This window comes from Trachemys scripta, chromosome 3 (genome assembly GCF_013100865.1).
Source record: "Trachemys scripta elegans isolate TJP31775 chromosome 3, CAS_Tse_1.0, whole genome shotgun sequence".
Taxonomy (NCBI): Eukaryota; Metazoa; Chordata; order Testudines; family Emydidae; genus Trachemys; species Trachemys scripta.
In genome coordinates this window covers 136,223,660-136,238,420 of record NC_048300.1, presented here as the reverse complement: position 1 = coordinate 136,238,420, position 14,761 = coordinate 136,223,660, and the positions used below count along the sequence as shown (strand labels likewise).

The window sequence follows — 14,761 nt, the reverse complement described above, 5'->3', positions numbered from 1 at the left end:
CGGGAACTGTAGCCAGGTCATCACAGTCTCAGTCCAGTACACGATATACTATACTGGCTGCCCAATGTACAGAGTTCCTTCTGCATCACCTCTAGAGACATTAAATACATATTCAGGGGTGCTCCAGACACCTGTTCAAAAGAGGGGCTAACAGGCAAGAGCAACAGCAATTTCTGCAGACTGAAGACACTGGGGCCTTCATGTAAGTACTCTTCCCCTCTCACATAAAGAGGTGAAGTCATACTGCCAGTGCATTTTTCTTTCACTCCTCATGGGGGGAAAATTCTGCAGTGATTATTTTAAGCTATATGGGAGGAGTTGGCCATTTCAGATGACTTTGTTGCTACAGAACATTCTGCATGAGTTGATGTTTGCATGGTCTTGAAGTTAAACCACAAGAACAGCACACAGCTGTAATCTAATCCAGAGTGAATAACTTTAACCGGGCACCACACTAGGAAAGATGTGGACAAACTGCAAAGCGGCAGAAAAGAGCAACAAAAATGATAAAATTCATAGAGGATTTTGGCAACCAGATGTGCACACAGTGTTTGAGATGTGGGCATATCATGGATTTATATAGGAGCATTATGATATTTACTGTCTTATTATCTATCCCTTTCTTAATGGTTCCTAACATTGTTAACCTTTTTGAATGCCACTGCACATTGACCAGATGTTTTCAGAGAACTTGGCACAGTGACGCCAAGATCTCTTTCTTGAGTGGTAACACCTAATTTAGACCCCATCATTTTATATGTACAGTTGGGATTATGTTTTCCAAAATGTATTACTTTGCATTTATCAACACTGAGTTTTCATCTGCCATTTTCTTGCCCCATCACCCAGTTTTGTGAGATCCCTTAGTAACTCTTCGCCATCTGCTTTGGACTTAACTATCTTGAGTAGTTTTGTATCATCTGCAAATTTGCCACCTCACTGTTTACCCCTTTTTCCAGATCATTTATGAATACGTTGAATAGCAATGGTCCCAATACAGATCCTTGGGGAACACCACTATTTACCTCTCTCCATTCTGAAAATGGACCATTTATTCCTACCCTTTGTTTCCTGCCTTTTAACCAGTTACTGATCCATGAGAAGACCTTCTCTGTTATCCCATGACTGCTTACTTTGCTTAAGAACCTTAGGTGAGGGACCTTGTCAAAGCCTTTCTGAAAGTCCAGATAAACTATATCCACTGGATCACCCTTGCTCACATCTTTGTTGAGCCCCTCAAATAATTCTAATAGATTGGTGAGGCATGATTCCCTTTACAAAAGCTATGTTGACTCTTCCCCAACAAACTGCATTCATCTATGTGTCTGAAAGTTCTATTCTTTACTATAGTTTCAACCAGTTTGCCTGGTACTGAAGTAAGGCTTATCGGCCTAAAAAAATGGCATCACATTAGCTATCCTCCAGCCACCTGGTACAGAAACTGATAGAGAGAGGTTACATACCATAGTAGGACAAGAAGTAATGGGCTTAATCCTCAGTAAGAGAGATTTAGGTTAGATATTAGGAAAAGCTTTCCACCTATAAGGGAAGCTAAGCTCTAGAATAGACTTTTAAGGGAGGTAACGGAATCCCCATCATTGGAAGTTTTTAAGAACAGGTTGGACAAACACCTGGCAGAGATGGTCTAGGTTTACTTTGTCCTGCCTCACAGCAGGGGCTGGATTTGATGACATCCCTTCCAATCCTAATTTTTACGGTTCTATTATTATGTGCAACTGTGGCAAGATGATACATACTTTTGTCTTCAACAGCCAGTCTCAGCCTTCCAATAAGACAGACGGAAAAAAGCATTTGTGGCCTCAGCTACTAGGTGGATATTCTGAACCAGTCAATAAAGAAACAGGACCCCAACATTGCAAATCAAAGTAACAAAACACATGGGCATTGCCCTACAGATTTACCTCCATTACTTCAGGATCTCTTCTTCCACATCTTCTATTCAACTTCTGATCTTAGCTAGACACTTGCAGTCAAGCTTCACTACCAACCAAGTATGACAGAGCTGAGTGTCATCAGCATTCTGGTGCCACTGCAATCCAAACCATTTTGTATGTCCCCCAATTTGCCTTACATATACACTTATAAAGTACACTGTTGCCAGACACCAAAGTACAACGCAAATAAACAGTACCTGTGTCTCCTCTGTCTAGTAACACCAGTGAGCCAGATGATCCTTCTAGTAAGCCACTCAAGCATTCTAAAGTCTCTGCTGCAGCCAAATTAATCTCATCCAGTAAAATCCAGTCTCCTTTCTTCACCGCTTGTGCCAGAGTACCCTAAGAGTGGGACCAATTCAACGTTACCTATTTTACCATTGAGGATCTATGAAACAACTGGTGAAGTGGTAAACACGAATTACACCCATCTTGTAATCTGTGGATTGTCTAGATGAATGGAAAATCAGATTCCACTTCAGTGAGAGCTGTACCTCCCTCTCTCTTGGCCAGCAGTTCGTATGCAAGCCGGAGGGGGGAGAGGGGAAATCAGACAACTGTTTTTTCACTCTCCACTATTAGAGATCACTTTATCCTCATGCTTTCGAAAAGTTTCCTCATTTGCTCTTGCACACTCATTCCTAGCAGAGTTAAATTTCCTGGTTTGTGCACCAGCATTAATTATTTTTCAGTATACTCATTACTGTGCTGCCTAAACACCAGTGTCAGCACCGCTATAGGAATAAACCAATTTGCTGTTTTACTGTGATGCCAACTTTGTGAAAACTATGGTCATTTGTTTCTCAGCCAAAATTATGCAATGTTAACTGAAAACCCACTTAGACCAAGTGGAATGTTTTTCAGTAAAAATTTTTTTTTTAATTAAATGACTTGTCAAAGATGTAGACAACTCAAATATACTTTGAATGTACACTGTTAATAAAGTTAATAAAATTACAAGGAACAATCATTTAAATTATCAACAGGAATGTGGGAAATCATAACAATTAAAAATCTAATACAATTCACTTGAACCATTTATAAAAGTCTTTGTAGATACTTGAAGCTAAAAATACAAAATTATGATTATCTAGGTATTCTGTTGGAGAATTTAGTGCAGTCATTTATCCTGCTGAACCTGATTTTAGGCTCAAGTTTTCCCAAGGTTGCTTTCCTAACACTGTGCACCAGAATTGATGACATGAGCATTATTGATATTCTTGTGTCAAAGCAAGTATAGCTTTCATCAGACTATCAATATGTTTCTTTACAACCAAAGAAGTAATTCTCTTTACCTATCCCAGCCTCAAGGAAAAATAGTGCATCCAAGTCCACACCACAACTGTTTGTAAAGTTTTGCTTCATAAAAAGACTTGTCAGTACATCTAATTACCTTATAATATTAGTTAATTGTAACTGTAATTACTCCCCCCACTTTCCTAGCCCAATGTCATAACTGAAATATCTAAATACCTCTACAAATGCGAACACCAGAAAATTTTCTGTCATTTTCATCTGTTGATGGGCATGGTTCAGTCTAAGACCAAATGCTTCCCACTTTTCTTTCAGTGGTGAACCTACAAGAAAAACAAATTTGATTTTTGTAACAGCAAAATGATGGCATAAAACACATTGCTATAACACTGAACACACTGCTATAACACTGCAGTCATGGAATATAAAGAAATAAGATGGAGCTTGGCTGAACTCATAAGGAGAAGAAAATATTCAAGTTTTGCAGTTTAGCTCTCATAAATTAAAAAAAGGAACGGTTATAGTTTTGTTCTAATGTATTTTTAAAATGTTCTAAGAGCTTAAAATTGTATATCATGAATATAATCAACCTGCTATTCACGCAAAAGTCTCCCATCTTAGGAGTGGCCACTTGCTGACACATTCAAAAGTATCAGAAATAATGTACTTTCCAATCCAGTGAGACAGTAAGTGGTGCTGCAGGAAATGATGAAATCGACAAAACCTTTTTAGGGATGGAGGAAATTGAGAACATGCACTCTTATAACTGAACGGGATACACAAACTAGGTTTCTTGATGATATTCCAATACTGTTACTCATCCGTAATGTTTTGGTTTTTGATCAAGTCACTGCCTGAGTAAGAATGTTCCATATAACATCACAATGTCTGACATGGTTAGCTTTGTAATTTTCTTTTCTTTTGTGCAGTACTTTTCATTTGCATTGGGACTTCAATCACTTTTTGTTTTTTGTCTTTGAGGATTATTAAAAACGGTCTTTAACACTCCCCTGAAGAATGCTCACTCCTGTTAGGCTAGTGCTTTTTTTAGTACCTGCACAGCTGAGGAGAACCAGCTAAAGGAAGAGCAAGAAAATGTACATAATGAATTCAGTTTGGCCCATATCGAATGAAAGTTACAATTATTATTATTAATTATATGTATTATTATACTGCGTAGGAGCCCCAGTCACGAACCAGGACCCCATGGTGCTAGGCACTGTACAAAAACAGAACAAAAAATGGTTCATATCCCAGAAAGCTTACAATCTAAGTGTAAGACAAAAGCCAACAGATGGACAAACAAACTGACAGACGGGGCAGAGCAAGGAAACTATAAGACATTTTTCAGCATGATAGGCAGTGGTCTCAGCACACCAATGGCCTATCCGTTGTCAAGTTTTTTGTAGGCATGACAGCAAAGTTTTAAGGAAGGATTTGTTGGAGGACAATGAGGTGCCCTTGCAGATGTTTATGAGGAGCTCCTCCCAACTATTGCTTGCTTAGTTGAATTCTTACCTGATGCGTTTTCTTTTGCTTCCTTATTAACGGCCGATCTGTGAACATGCTGCATTAATTTGAGTAGATCATGCCAACGTTTCTGTCTGTAACACGTCTGGATATGACCCAAGAAAGTTTGATTTTGCTTCCTGGAAAACGTCTGAGAGAAGAGTTCCTCAAAAGACTCTCGTAAGGGCAGCCAAATCAATTTGTTATCCACTGGCTTATAGCTGTGCAGGACCAAGAGAGAAATTAGTTACTTGTTACATGGCCAAATACCAGCTCCCATCTGCTCCTGTGAGATTTGACAAAATTTGTGTCCCTGAACTGAAGATGTTATGAGGTCACATAGAAATCCAAAACAAAATTATAAACTAAGGTTTTATTTGCTTATTAGATTTGAAATTGCATATGCATACATTCTCCTTAGAAAGCTATTTTATACGTACCGTACTACTCTAACAGGCAATCCATCCTTGCTACTATCAGCCAAAATACCTAGTAGATATTTCGATAACTATATATACTGGGTAACTTTGGCTTTTTATTTTAGCAGCCATGGCTAGCACATTTGTACACAGAACTTAGTTAAGCCATTTAAGAACACAAGCTCTTGAATGCTAGTGGTGATACTTGCAGGATACTTGTTCACTGAAACAGGTATCTGGTTACCCATTTTTATAAGTTACATTATGGTTCAGTTGTATTTACAATCAAATATGCTTGAATGAAAGCTTGCTTTAATACATTTTCAGTCCATTCTATATTAACTAATTCAACGACTCACCCCCCAAGCAGATCTGCAGTGTCACTCTGTTGGTTCATATTGATAACCCTCAAATGGTGTCCTTGAATCAAAACAAAACAAAGTCATCATTCATGTATTTTCTATTGCCTCTGTACCAAGTGGAATATTTATACTTTATTATACCTGTAATATGAGCAAGGTATTGGACAGTCGCGGTTTTGCCAGTTCCTGTTTCACCCACCAACAGCACAGGCTCTCCTTTGTCAACACACATTGCAAGCTGTTCAATCAGGACCGAAGATGGGCGTGTGGCAGCGAAGGTTTGCTTCTCCCTGCCAAGCCAGAGAAAGCAGCTGTTAAGACAAGATACCTCAAGAAACTCTCACTTCAATTTTAATTTTTTCCCCCGAAGGGCTGCAACTAAAGTTTTGACTTTTAAATAAGAAAATATGTCTAACAGAAACAGTTCCAAGATGTGTGTTTAAGTATCAGATTAGACGCATGTTCGTTTTCTCTATTTACAACTCAGAAATTTAGACTTTTTTGTTACCAACCTTTTATTGATTATATTAAAGAAATTTGGGCTTCTCACAAGAATCCTTGGTTTTTACACTTACCTCTTCCCTACCACCTGAGTTACTGCCACCAAAACGGCTTTCAGTGCTGCAACCTGCAAATGCTCCCTTCACCAAATCAGAGTTGCTGTTGTCACCACCCAACACCTTCCCATAGGTGAGACAACATTTCCAGCTCTAGCCTGATTTCACGATATTCTAACTTAAAAGATGCAGAGAATCTCCATCCTTGGTTTGTTAGAGATGCCATGCTGACATCTCAGTCCTGATATAAGACCCTGATATCAAAACAAACAGCCTTATTCTTTTGCTTAAAATGATGTTGCCAGACTCCCTGAACATGCAACTTTTACACTTTAGCTTTCAATTCATTCGACTCCAACATAAAATGTATAGTTCCCAGGGGAAAAGGTACAGGAAGGGTGAGCTACAATTATCTTTACCTTTGTGTAAGAAGTGCCTGAGTTTGCTTCCGCAAGAGCCGCACTCTTCCCACAGCGACTTCATGTTCCCTTATTAGAATTTCTGGTTTATGAAGCTGACAATAGAACTCTGCCTATATAGAAAGCATCATTACTTCCACTGTATATCATAATTCTGCCTGATATTATGCAAAGAACACACTTTTTTCTGTTCATCTAGTATCATTGTGTAACAAGCTAATTTGCTCATGAACACATTTTGAATCCTCATCACTTAAAACACTTACGAATCTTCCAAGTTCCATCCCTTCACCCCAATGGCCATTTTTCACTGGACGAGTATTGATTTCTCTCTGTACTTCTTATGAAACCTATGTCATTATGGTTCTATTTTGTCAATCTCCTTGCTAATCAATTACTTAAACCTGTATCAGAATTTAGTTAGTTTAACCTGTGCTCTGCTGAAACAGAAAAGCAAACAGCTTGTTGGGTGGGGCATAATATTATTTGTGTATAGAGCCACTGAGTGGGATGTCTGTCTCAACAGGATATTCATGGCAGTACAGAGTCTTCTGTTTCTCTACTTAAACAATGGAGAAATAAGGAAGTCTGTAGATATATTTGACATTTTGAATTTTTCTCAAAGATCTAAAGTTTTCCTTCTTTAATGTAGGCTGCAAAGGAGGGATACTGTCAACTTGGGGGTAAGGGATAGAGATAAGAAGAGAGGAAGGTCATATTTTTATCTGAAAATTTTGTAAGTTATCCAAGTAAATCATCAGTGAAAGACTACAGAAAACACACTTTCCTTTTGCTTTGTGCATCTGACAGTGCTAGTTAACTTGATTGTTTTATAGATGGTCAGCTGGGCTTTATTTCTCATTCATTTGCATGACAACAACACCTGCACACTGATCTGGAGGGAGTTCACATTTATACTCTTCCCCAGGCATAGGCGTGGGAAGTAGAGGTGCAAGGGGTGCTGCAGCACCCCCAGGTTTTATGCAGGTTCCCAGCTCCTAGTACGCGCGCAGGGTCCCGCATCATGGCTGCTGGCCCCGTGCCCGGGGGTCCCAGCTGCCAGCCCCACTCCCAGCCACACACGGGGCTCTGCTACTGGCCCCAGCCTCGGCCCCCCTCATTCCTGTCCTTGTCCCCCGCTCCTGGAGACACGATCCTGCTCCTGGCCTCAGCTCGGGGGGGAAGGGAGACCTGCACGAGGTAAAAAGTTTGGGGATAGTTTTGCTGGCTTTCAGCGCCACTGTCCCCAGGCCTTTTAAAAGAGGCTGTTTAACAGAAACATTAGCAGCCAAGCTGCAACTACAACTTGAGAGTCAGAAAGCAGTGATGAGCACAGATAGGAAGGGGAGGAGGGAGCCCAAGTATGTGCTGCTGCTCTTGGGCCCTGGTCAAAGACCATTCTAAACAGAACAGCAGGGAAAAAAAGAATTTTTAAAAATTTAGTCTAAGAAGTGTCAGGACTGGCTATTCTTAAATTAGTCATTTCCAAAAAATTCTAATACACTGTTCTTTTAAGGAGGGTTTCTAAGACTAATATTACTTTAATACCTAGACTCAGAAGCATTCTTATACACATGCTTTTTCAAACTGTATCTATCCTAAAAAGCTAAAACAGCATCAGTGTCAGCAATTTGTTGCACATGAATAACCAGTTTTACTTATGCCTGTAACTGTGAAATTAAATGGTTCCATCCAGGCAAAAAGTCATCTTTTACCATTCGTTTATTGAACAATTTAGAATATTTTAAAAAAAGGCCACGCTAATCATTTCTCAATATACCTTTTTCTTGGAAATGTTTAGTTTGCTTCCAATAATTTCTGCCATTTTCTGTCTGCTCCCTTGCTTGGACAGCATAGCTGTGAAACAGTCTAAGGCCTGTCAAAAGGAAAAAAAACACCACCACATTTACAATTAATATGTTGTAGCTTGACAGAAACCACTACACTTCAGGTACCCTGGGCCTGATCCAGAGCCAACTGAAAGTCAGTAGGATTCTTTTTATTGATTTCAGTGGACTTTAGCTCTTACCCCACGAGTCCAACAGTACAAAGTTCAGAAAGAACCCTAAAATCCCCGTAATTACTTAAATTGCATTTCTATACCTGGGAGTGTCACCGTTTTAGAATCTTCATGGATTATAAGCATCTCCTTATGGGTCACAAGATACCACACCTTAAAGCTACCTCTGAGACACGACTGGACAATACCAGTTCTATATTACAAGTCGGGTTAATACGTAGGGGAAATTCCAGATTTGGAGAAAGCAAATCATTTTAAATCACTTGCCAAAAAACAAACAAACAACATTTGAAATGGCTGAGGGATTTGGAATGTTAGAGTAAGTCTTGTAATGGAAAAGCACAGGTGAGGTTCAAAGGTGTGTAACACATGGGATCACCTCCGCATGCCTGCTTCTATGGATACACACACACACACAGAAGCATAAGTGATAAATTTAATAAACCTGTGAAATAAAGTTACAACAGGCTACCACTTGCCCACAAATTCATCTCCCAAGGACTTATTCTAACCTTGCAAATCTCTTGGCAACTTCAAAGAGCAACCAATCTTTATTTTTTTAAATGAGCCAGAAAATGCATCTTTACTATACCAAAACATATAATTCATCACCACCCCAGGCCAAGGGCCTGTAGGGTTAAAAAACAGTCCTGAGCTGCCCTGTAAGCTATTGTAAATATAATACAGCTTTAAAGTCTCAGGAATGCCAAAAACAGAATCTTGTCATCATGGAAGAGGGAAGGTCAGCCTCTTCCTGATGAACTCAGTGTTTGCATCTAGCCCTGTAGGTGCCCCAGGCTATCAGACTTTAAAGCAACAACTTTTTTTGTTAAAAAATAAAAAGTTGCTTTGAGAGGTGTTTTACATGTATTTGTTTTAATTTCTCCCTTCCTTGGAGTCCTGCACAGTAGCTAAAAGCCTCTGGGTCATAGGTGGGGGATATATTACCATTTTTTTAAAAAAGACATTAAAATATTCCTAAAGTTGTGGTTTTCTAGCACACAGGATACACTCATAGCACACATTTGGGATGATATGCATAACACAGAACTTTGCCACTCACTAGTAATGTGCCATCCCAAACTCACACCAATAAAACTTACGTCACACCACACCATCATGTATTTTATATTCCCAAGTTGTTCAGAGAGACATTCAGTATGTTACTACACAAATACCTTTTCCCGGTCCAAGGTTCTAAGACCATAGGGGTGCCCCTAGCATGGTCTCTGTTATTGCATCAATCACTCCAACCAGAATCTGTTCAAGGCAGCACTATTTTTTTTAATTGAGTCTTGTTTTATGCCTTAAGGGCCAACGTCAAAATCCTTAGTGAACAACTGTAAAATGGATTGAGTCTTACTGTACCTCTTGAAAAATATTCACTGCAGTAGTTGAGGAAGAGCTGTCAAAGTTGTAGGCAATCCTGCTGCACCAATTCAATAAATCTCTAAGACAAGAGAGAGAGGAAGCCATATGTTGGATATAGCTGAACAGAAATACACAGCTCTTCTTTCCTCAATTCAGTCCAATTACTCTCCCTGCTGATAACTAGATTTTATTTTTATTCAGATTTTATTTTACTTTTTAAATGTACACATGAAGGTATCACATAAGTGGGATGTGTACTCCAAAGTGCAAATGACTATAGTAGAACCTTAGAGTTACGAACACCTCGAGAATGGAGGCTGTTCGTAACTCTGGCCATGTCTACACTTATCGGGGATCAACACTGCTATGATTGATGCAGCAGGGGTCAATTTAGCGCAGTGGTGGGCAACCTGTGGCCCGCGGCCACATGCAGCCAACCACTGATTTAGCAGGTCTAGTGAAGACCCGCTAAATTGACTGAAGAGCGCTCTCCGGTACTCCACTGGAATGAGGGGAGTAAGTTAAGTTGACGGGAGAGCGTCTCCCGTTGATGCAGCATGGTGTAGACACCGCAGTAAGTCGACCTAATCTATGTAGCTGGAGTAGCATAACTTAGGTCGACTTACCCCAGTTGTGTAGACAAGGCCTCTGAAATGTTCATAACTCTGAACAAAACGTTATGATTGTTCTTTCAAAAGTTTATTACTGAACATTGACTTAATACAGCTTTGAAACTTTACTATGCAGAAGAAAAATGATGCTTCCCTTTTTTAGCAGTTTATCTTTAACACAATACTGTACTGTATTTGCTTTTTTTTTTTTGGTCTCTGCTGTGGTTTACTGGTCAGTTCATAACTTTGGTGTTTGTAGCTGTGAGGTTCTACTGTACTTAAAGAGCCACAATGTCTATTTTGGCAAAGTACTAGTGAAGTATCAGAAACAGCCAGACGTACATACCACATTAACAATTCTAGATAAAGTTATTACAAAAAGCATGCTTTTGTAATTGAGTAATTTATAAGGAAAATCATTTCAAAGCTCAAGTTGCTTGCCAAAACCTCATTCCTTCTGAACTTCAGAATAAAAGAAACATGTTTTTGATGACAAAAGTTCAAGATTAATATTAAGCATACAACTGGCTATGTTTTTAATACATGCCATTTCTATCACACCCCAAGGCTATTCTGCACTACCATATATCTAGTATTTGCAAATTGTTTCATGAAATAGTACTGATTATATAACTCAGTACAACTATCTTTGGTGCTTGATGTGAGAAGAAAGAAAATCCAACAATCCACTCTGCATTTTGTCATCATTAGACAGGCCAAAAAAGAATTTGAAGAGCAACTAGCCAAAGACTCAAATACTAACATAAAATAAAAATACAAGTATATCAGAAGCAGGAAGCCTTCTAAACAATCAGTGGGGCCACTGGATGGTCACTCCAGGAACACTCCAGGAAGATAAGGCCATTGGAGAAAAACTGAATGAATTCTTTGCATCAGTCTTCACTACAGAGGATGTGAGGAAGATTCACAAACCTGAGCCATTCTTTTTAGTTGACAGATCTGAGGAACTGTCCCAGATTGAGGTGTCATTAGAGGAGGTTTTGGAGCAAATTGATAAACAGCAATAAATCACCAGGACAAGACAGTATTCACACTGAAGGAACTCAAATATGAAATTGCAGAAATACTAACTGTGGTTTGTAATCTATCTTTAAATCAGCTTCTGTACCAGATGACTGGAGGATAGCTAATGTGATGCCAATTTTTAAAAAAGGCTCCTCAGGCGATTCTGGCTATTACAGGCCAGTAAACCTAACTTCAGTAAGAGGCAAATTAGTTGAAACTATATTAAAGAACAGAATTATCAGACATGAAGATGAACACAGTTTGTTGGGGAAGAGTCAACATGGCTTTTGTAAAGTGAATGTATGCCTCACTAATCTATCAGAATTTTTTGAGGGTGTCAATAAACATGTGGACAAAGAGGACTGAGTGGATTTAATGTATTTAAGACTTTCAGAAAGCCTTTGACAAGGTTCCTCACCAAAGGCTCTTAAGCAAACTAAGCAGTCATGGAAGAGGGAAGGCCCGCTCATGGATCAGTAACTGGTTAAAAGACAGGAAACAAAGGGTAGCAATAAATGGTCAGTTTTCGCAATGGAGAGAGGTAAATAGTGGTGTCCCCAGGGGTCTGCACTGGAACCAGTGCTGTTCAACATATTCATAAATGATCTGGAAAAAGGGGTAAACAGTGAACTAACAAAATTTGCAGATGATACAAAATTACTCAAGATAATTAAATCCAAAGCAGACTGCAAAGAATTACCAAGGGATCTCACAAAACTGGGTGACTGGACAATAAAATGGCAGATAAAATTCAATGTTGATATATGCAAAGTAATGCGTTTTGGAAATTCCAACTATGTATACAAAACCAGGGGGTCTAAATTAGCTGTTACCACTCAAGAAAGAGATCTTGGAGTCATTTTGGATAGCTCTCCGAAAACATTTGCTCAATGCACAGTGGCAGTCAAAAAAGCAAACAGAATGTTAGGAACCATTAGGAAAGGGATAGATAATAAGAAAGAAAATATTATAATGCCTCTATAGAAATCCATGGTAGGCCACACCTTAAATACTGTGTGCAGATGAGGTTGCTCCATCTCAAAAAAGGTATCTTAGAAATGGAAAAGGCATAGAAAAGGGCAACAAAAATGATTAGGGGTATGGAACAGCCAGGGGTGAAAGCAGAAATAGGGACTTACCGGTACGGGGCTGGGTTGGGGCCGGCTCTGGCCCCCGGAAGGAGCGGGGCCTCAGGTGGAAGGGGTGGGGATGGGGAGGTCAGAGCCGGCCCTGGCCCTCCCTGTACTGGTGAGTGCCTTCCCCCTCCCCTGACGGGGTAGCAGCAGCAGCCGGGGGCTCTGGCAGCAGTTTAAAGGGCCCGGGGCTCGGCCGCTGCTACCGCCCCAGGCCTTTTAAACCGCTGCTGGAGCCCCCAGCTGCTGCTGCTACCCCAAGGCTCCGGTGGCTATTTAAAGGGCCGGGGCCGTAGAGGCAGCGGGAGCCCCGGGCCCTTTAAATAGCCCTTGGAGCCCCGCCGCTATTCCAGGGCTCTGGGGCGTACTGGCTTACTTTCACCTCTGGGAACAGCTTCCATATAAAAAGAGATTAAAAAGACTGGAATTTTCAAATTTGTAAAAGAGACAATTAGGAGGGGATATAGTGGTCTATAAAATCATGACTGCTGTGGAGAAAGTGAATAAGGAAGTATTATTTACTCCTTCACATAACATAAGAACCAGGGGGGGGTCACTAAATGAAATTAATAGGCAGCAGGTTTAAAACAAAGGAAGTACTTCTTCACACAACGCACAGTCAACTCATTGCTAGGGAATGCTGTGAAGGCTAAAACTATAGCAGGGTTCAAAAAAGAACTAGATAAGTTCCTGGAGGATCGGTCCATCAATAGCTATTAGCCAGGATGGTCAGGGATGCAACCCTATGCTCTGAGTGTCCAGAAGCTGGGAGTGGACAACAGGAGATGGATTACTTGATGACTGCCTGTTCTATTCATTCCCTCTGAAGCACCTGGCATTGGCCACTGTCAGAAGAAAGGATACTGAGCTAGATGGACCAATGGTCTGACTCACTATGGCCGTTCTTATGTCACAAAAAGCCATAAAATAATTGTATGCTACTTTGAGCAAACTATAGATTAGAATGCCATAAACAATTGCTTAACACCAAGATGCACTAATCTGATGTGCAAATAAAGAATGATAGCTGAAAAAATAATTATTAGTTACCCCTTAATCTCATTTGTGTCCCTTTTCAACTAGAAGTTTTAGTAGTAATTAGCAAATCTTATCTACTAGACCTTATACATTTTGCTAAAAAAAGCCATTGAGAAATATCCATGTGGCTTTATATTAAATTCTTATTTCTGACCTCTTGATGTTCTTGACCCCAAAGAAGTTCAAATAATTCAGGACATTTTACATTTAATCAAAATTATGCAGTCAGCCTTGCATAGTAGTTATATTTCATACTACACAAGAAAGTGAAGTTCTACATCATTTGGATTCAGAGTTCCAGAGGGCTAAGAAGCATTAAAAATTACTTTAGAACAAAAGAAGGACAGAATTTTCCAAGACCATTAATTTTTTTAACTAAACTAATGTTTCATAATGTTAACTGTTTTTCCTCAAGGAAAAAAAAACCACAAACCAAGCCAAGATTTATTGTAAACTTTCACTCGCTGGCTAAATATTCTCTGAATAAATGTGTAAGGGAAAAACCTACCTCAGAGATAGTTCTCTTCCCTCCAGACTTGGCCTTTTATTTTCTTTTCTCAGTTCTGATGTATCGTCCACTTCCTGCTCACAGACAGGAAAACTGATTTCCGATGTTTGATGCTTGTCTCCAGTAAGCTGAAGATAAATGTCTAGTAGACGATCAGTCACAGCAGCAAGGTTGGGGTATCTGCCCTGAAGAATCTGAGAAACAGAAATGCAATCTGTATAAACTCAGAAGCCAACTACTGGTCATGCAAGTTTTATGATGATATACTCAGATAATCACTCCCTAAGAGGGTAAGTTACAAAGACTAGGAAGGGGGGATCCAGTCTTAAGAAGCTAAGTTCTTTTATAGCCTATAAAGATGATGAAGCAAGAGGAAGACCAAGGACAGAGTAGGCCCGTTACTCAATGAGGCAGGAAAGACAATAACAGAAAATGTGGAAATGGCAGAGGTGCTTAATTACTTCTTTGTTTCGGTTTTCACCAAGAAGGTTGGTGGCAATTGGATGTCTAACAAAGTGAATACCTGTGAAAATGAGGTAGGATCAGAGTCTAAAATAGGGGAAGAAGAAGTCAAAAATT

At 39.7% G+C, this 14,761-nt stretch overlaps 1 protein-coding gene across 2 annotated transcripts in view; it reads right to left on the bottom strand.

Moving 5' to 3' along the window:
- MDN1 (midasin AAA ATPase 1) overlaps positions 1-14,761 on the bottom strand; it is a 168,427-nt gene that overhangs the window by 115,889 nt on the left and 37,777 nt on the right. For both annotated transcript variants that reach the window (XM_034766036.1, XM_034766037.1), the window contains exons 10-18: positions 14,183-14,376; positions 9,864-9,945; positions 8,256-8,351; positions 6,476-6,588; positions 5,641-5,789; positions 5,497-5,557; positions 4,728-4,939; positions 3,429-3,532; positions 2,153-2,297 (exon numbers count right to left, since the gene is read on the bottom strand). In XM_034766036.1, coding sequence (XP_034621927.1) covers positions 2,153-2,297; positions 3,429-3,532; positions 4,728-4,939; positions 5,497-5,557; positions 5,641-5,789; positions 6,476-6,588; positions 8,256-8,351; positions 9,864-9,945; positions 14,183-14,376 — 1,156 coding nt within the window. The remainder of the gene's footprint in view (positions 1-2,152; positions 2,298-3,428; positions 3,533-4,727; positions 4,940-5,496; positions 5,558-5,640; positions 5,790-6,475; positions 6,589-8,255; positions 8,352-9,863; positions 9,946-14,182; positions 14,377-14,761) is intronic.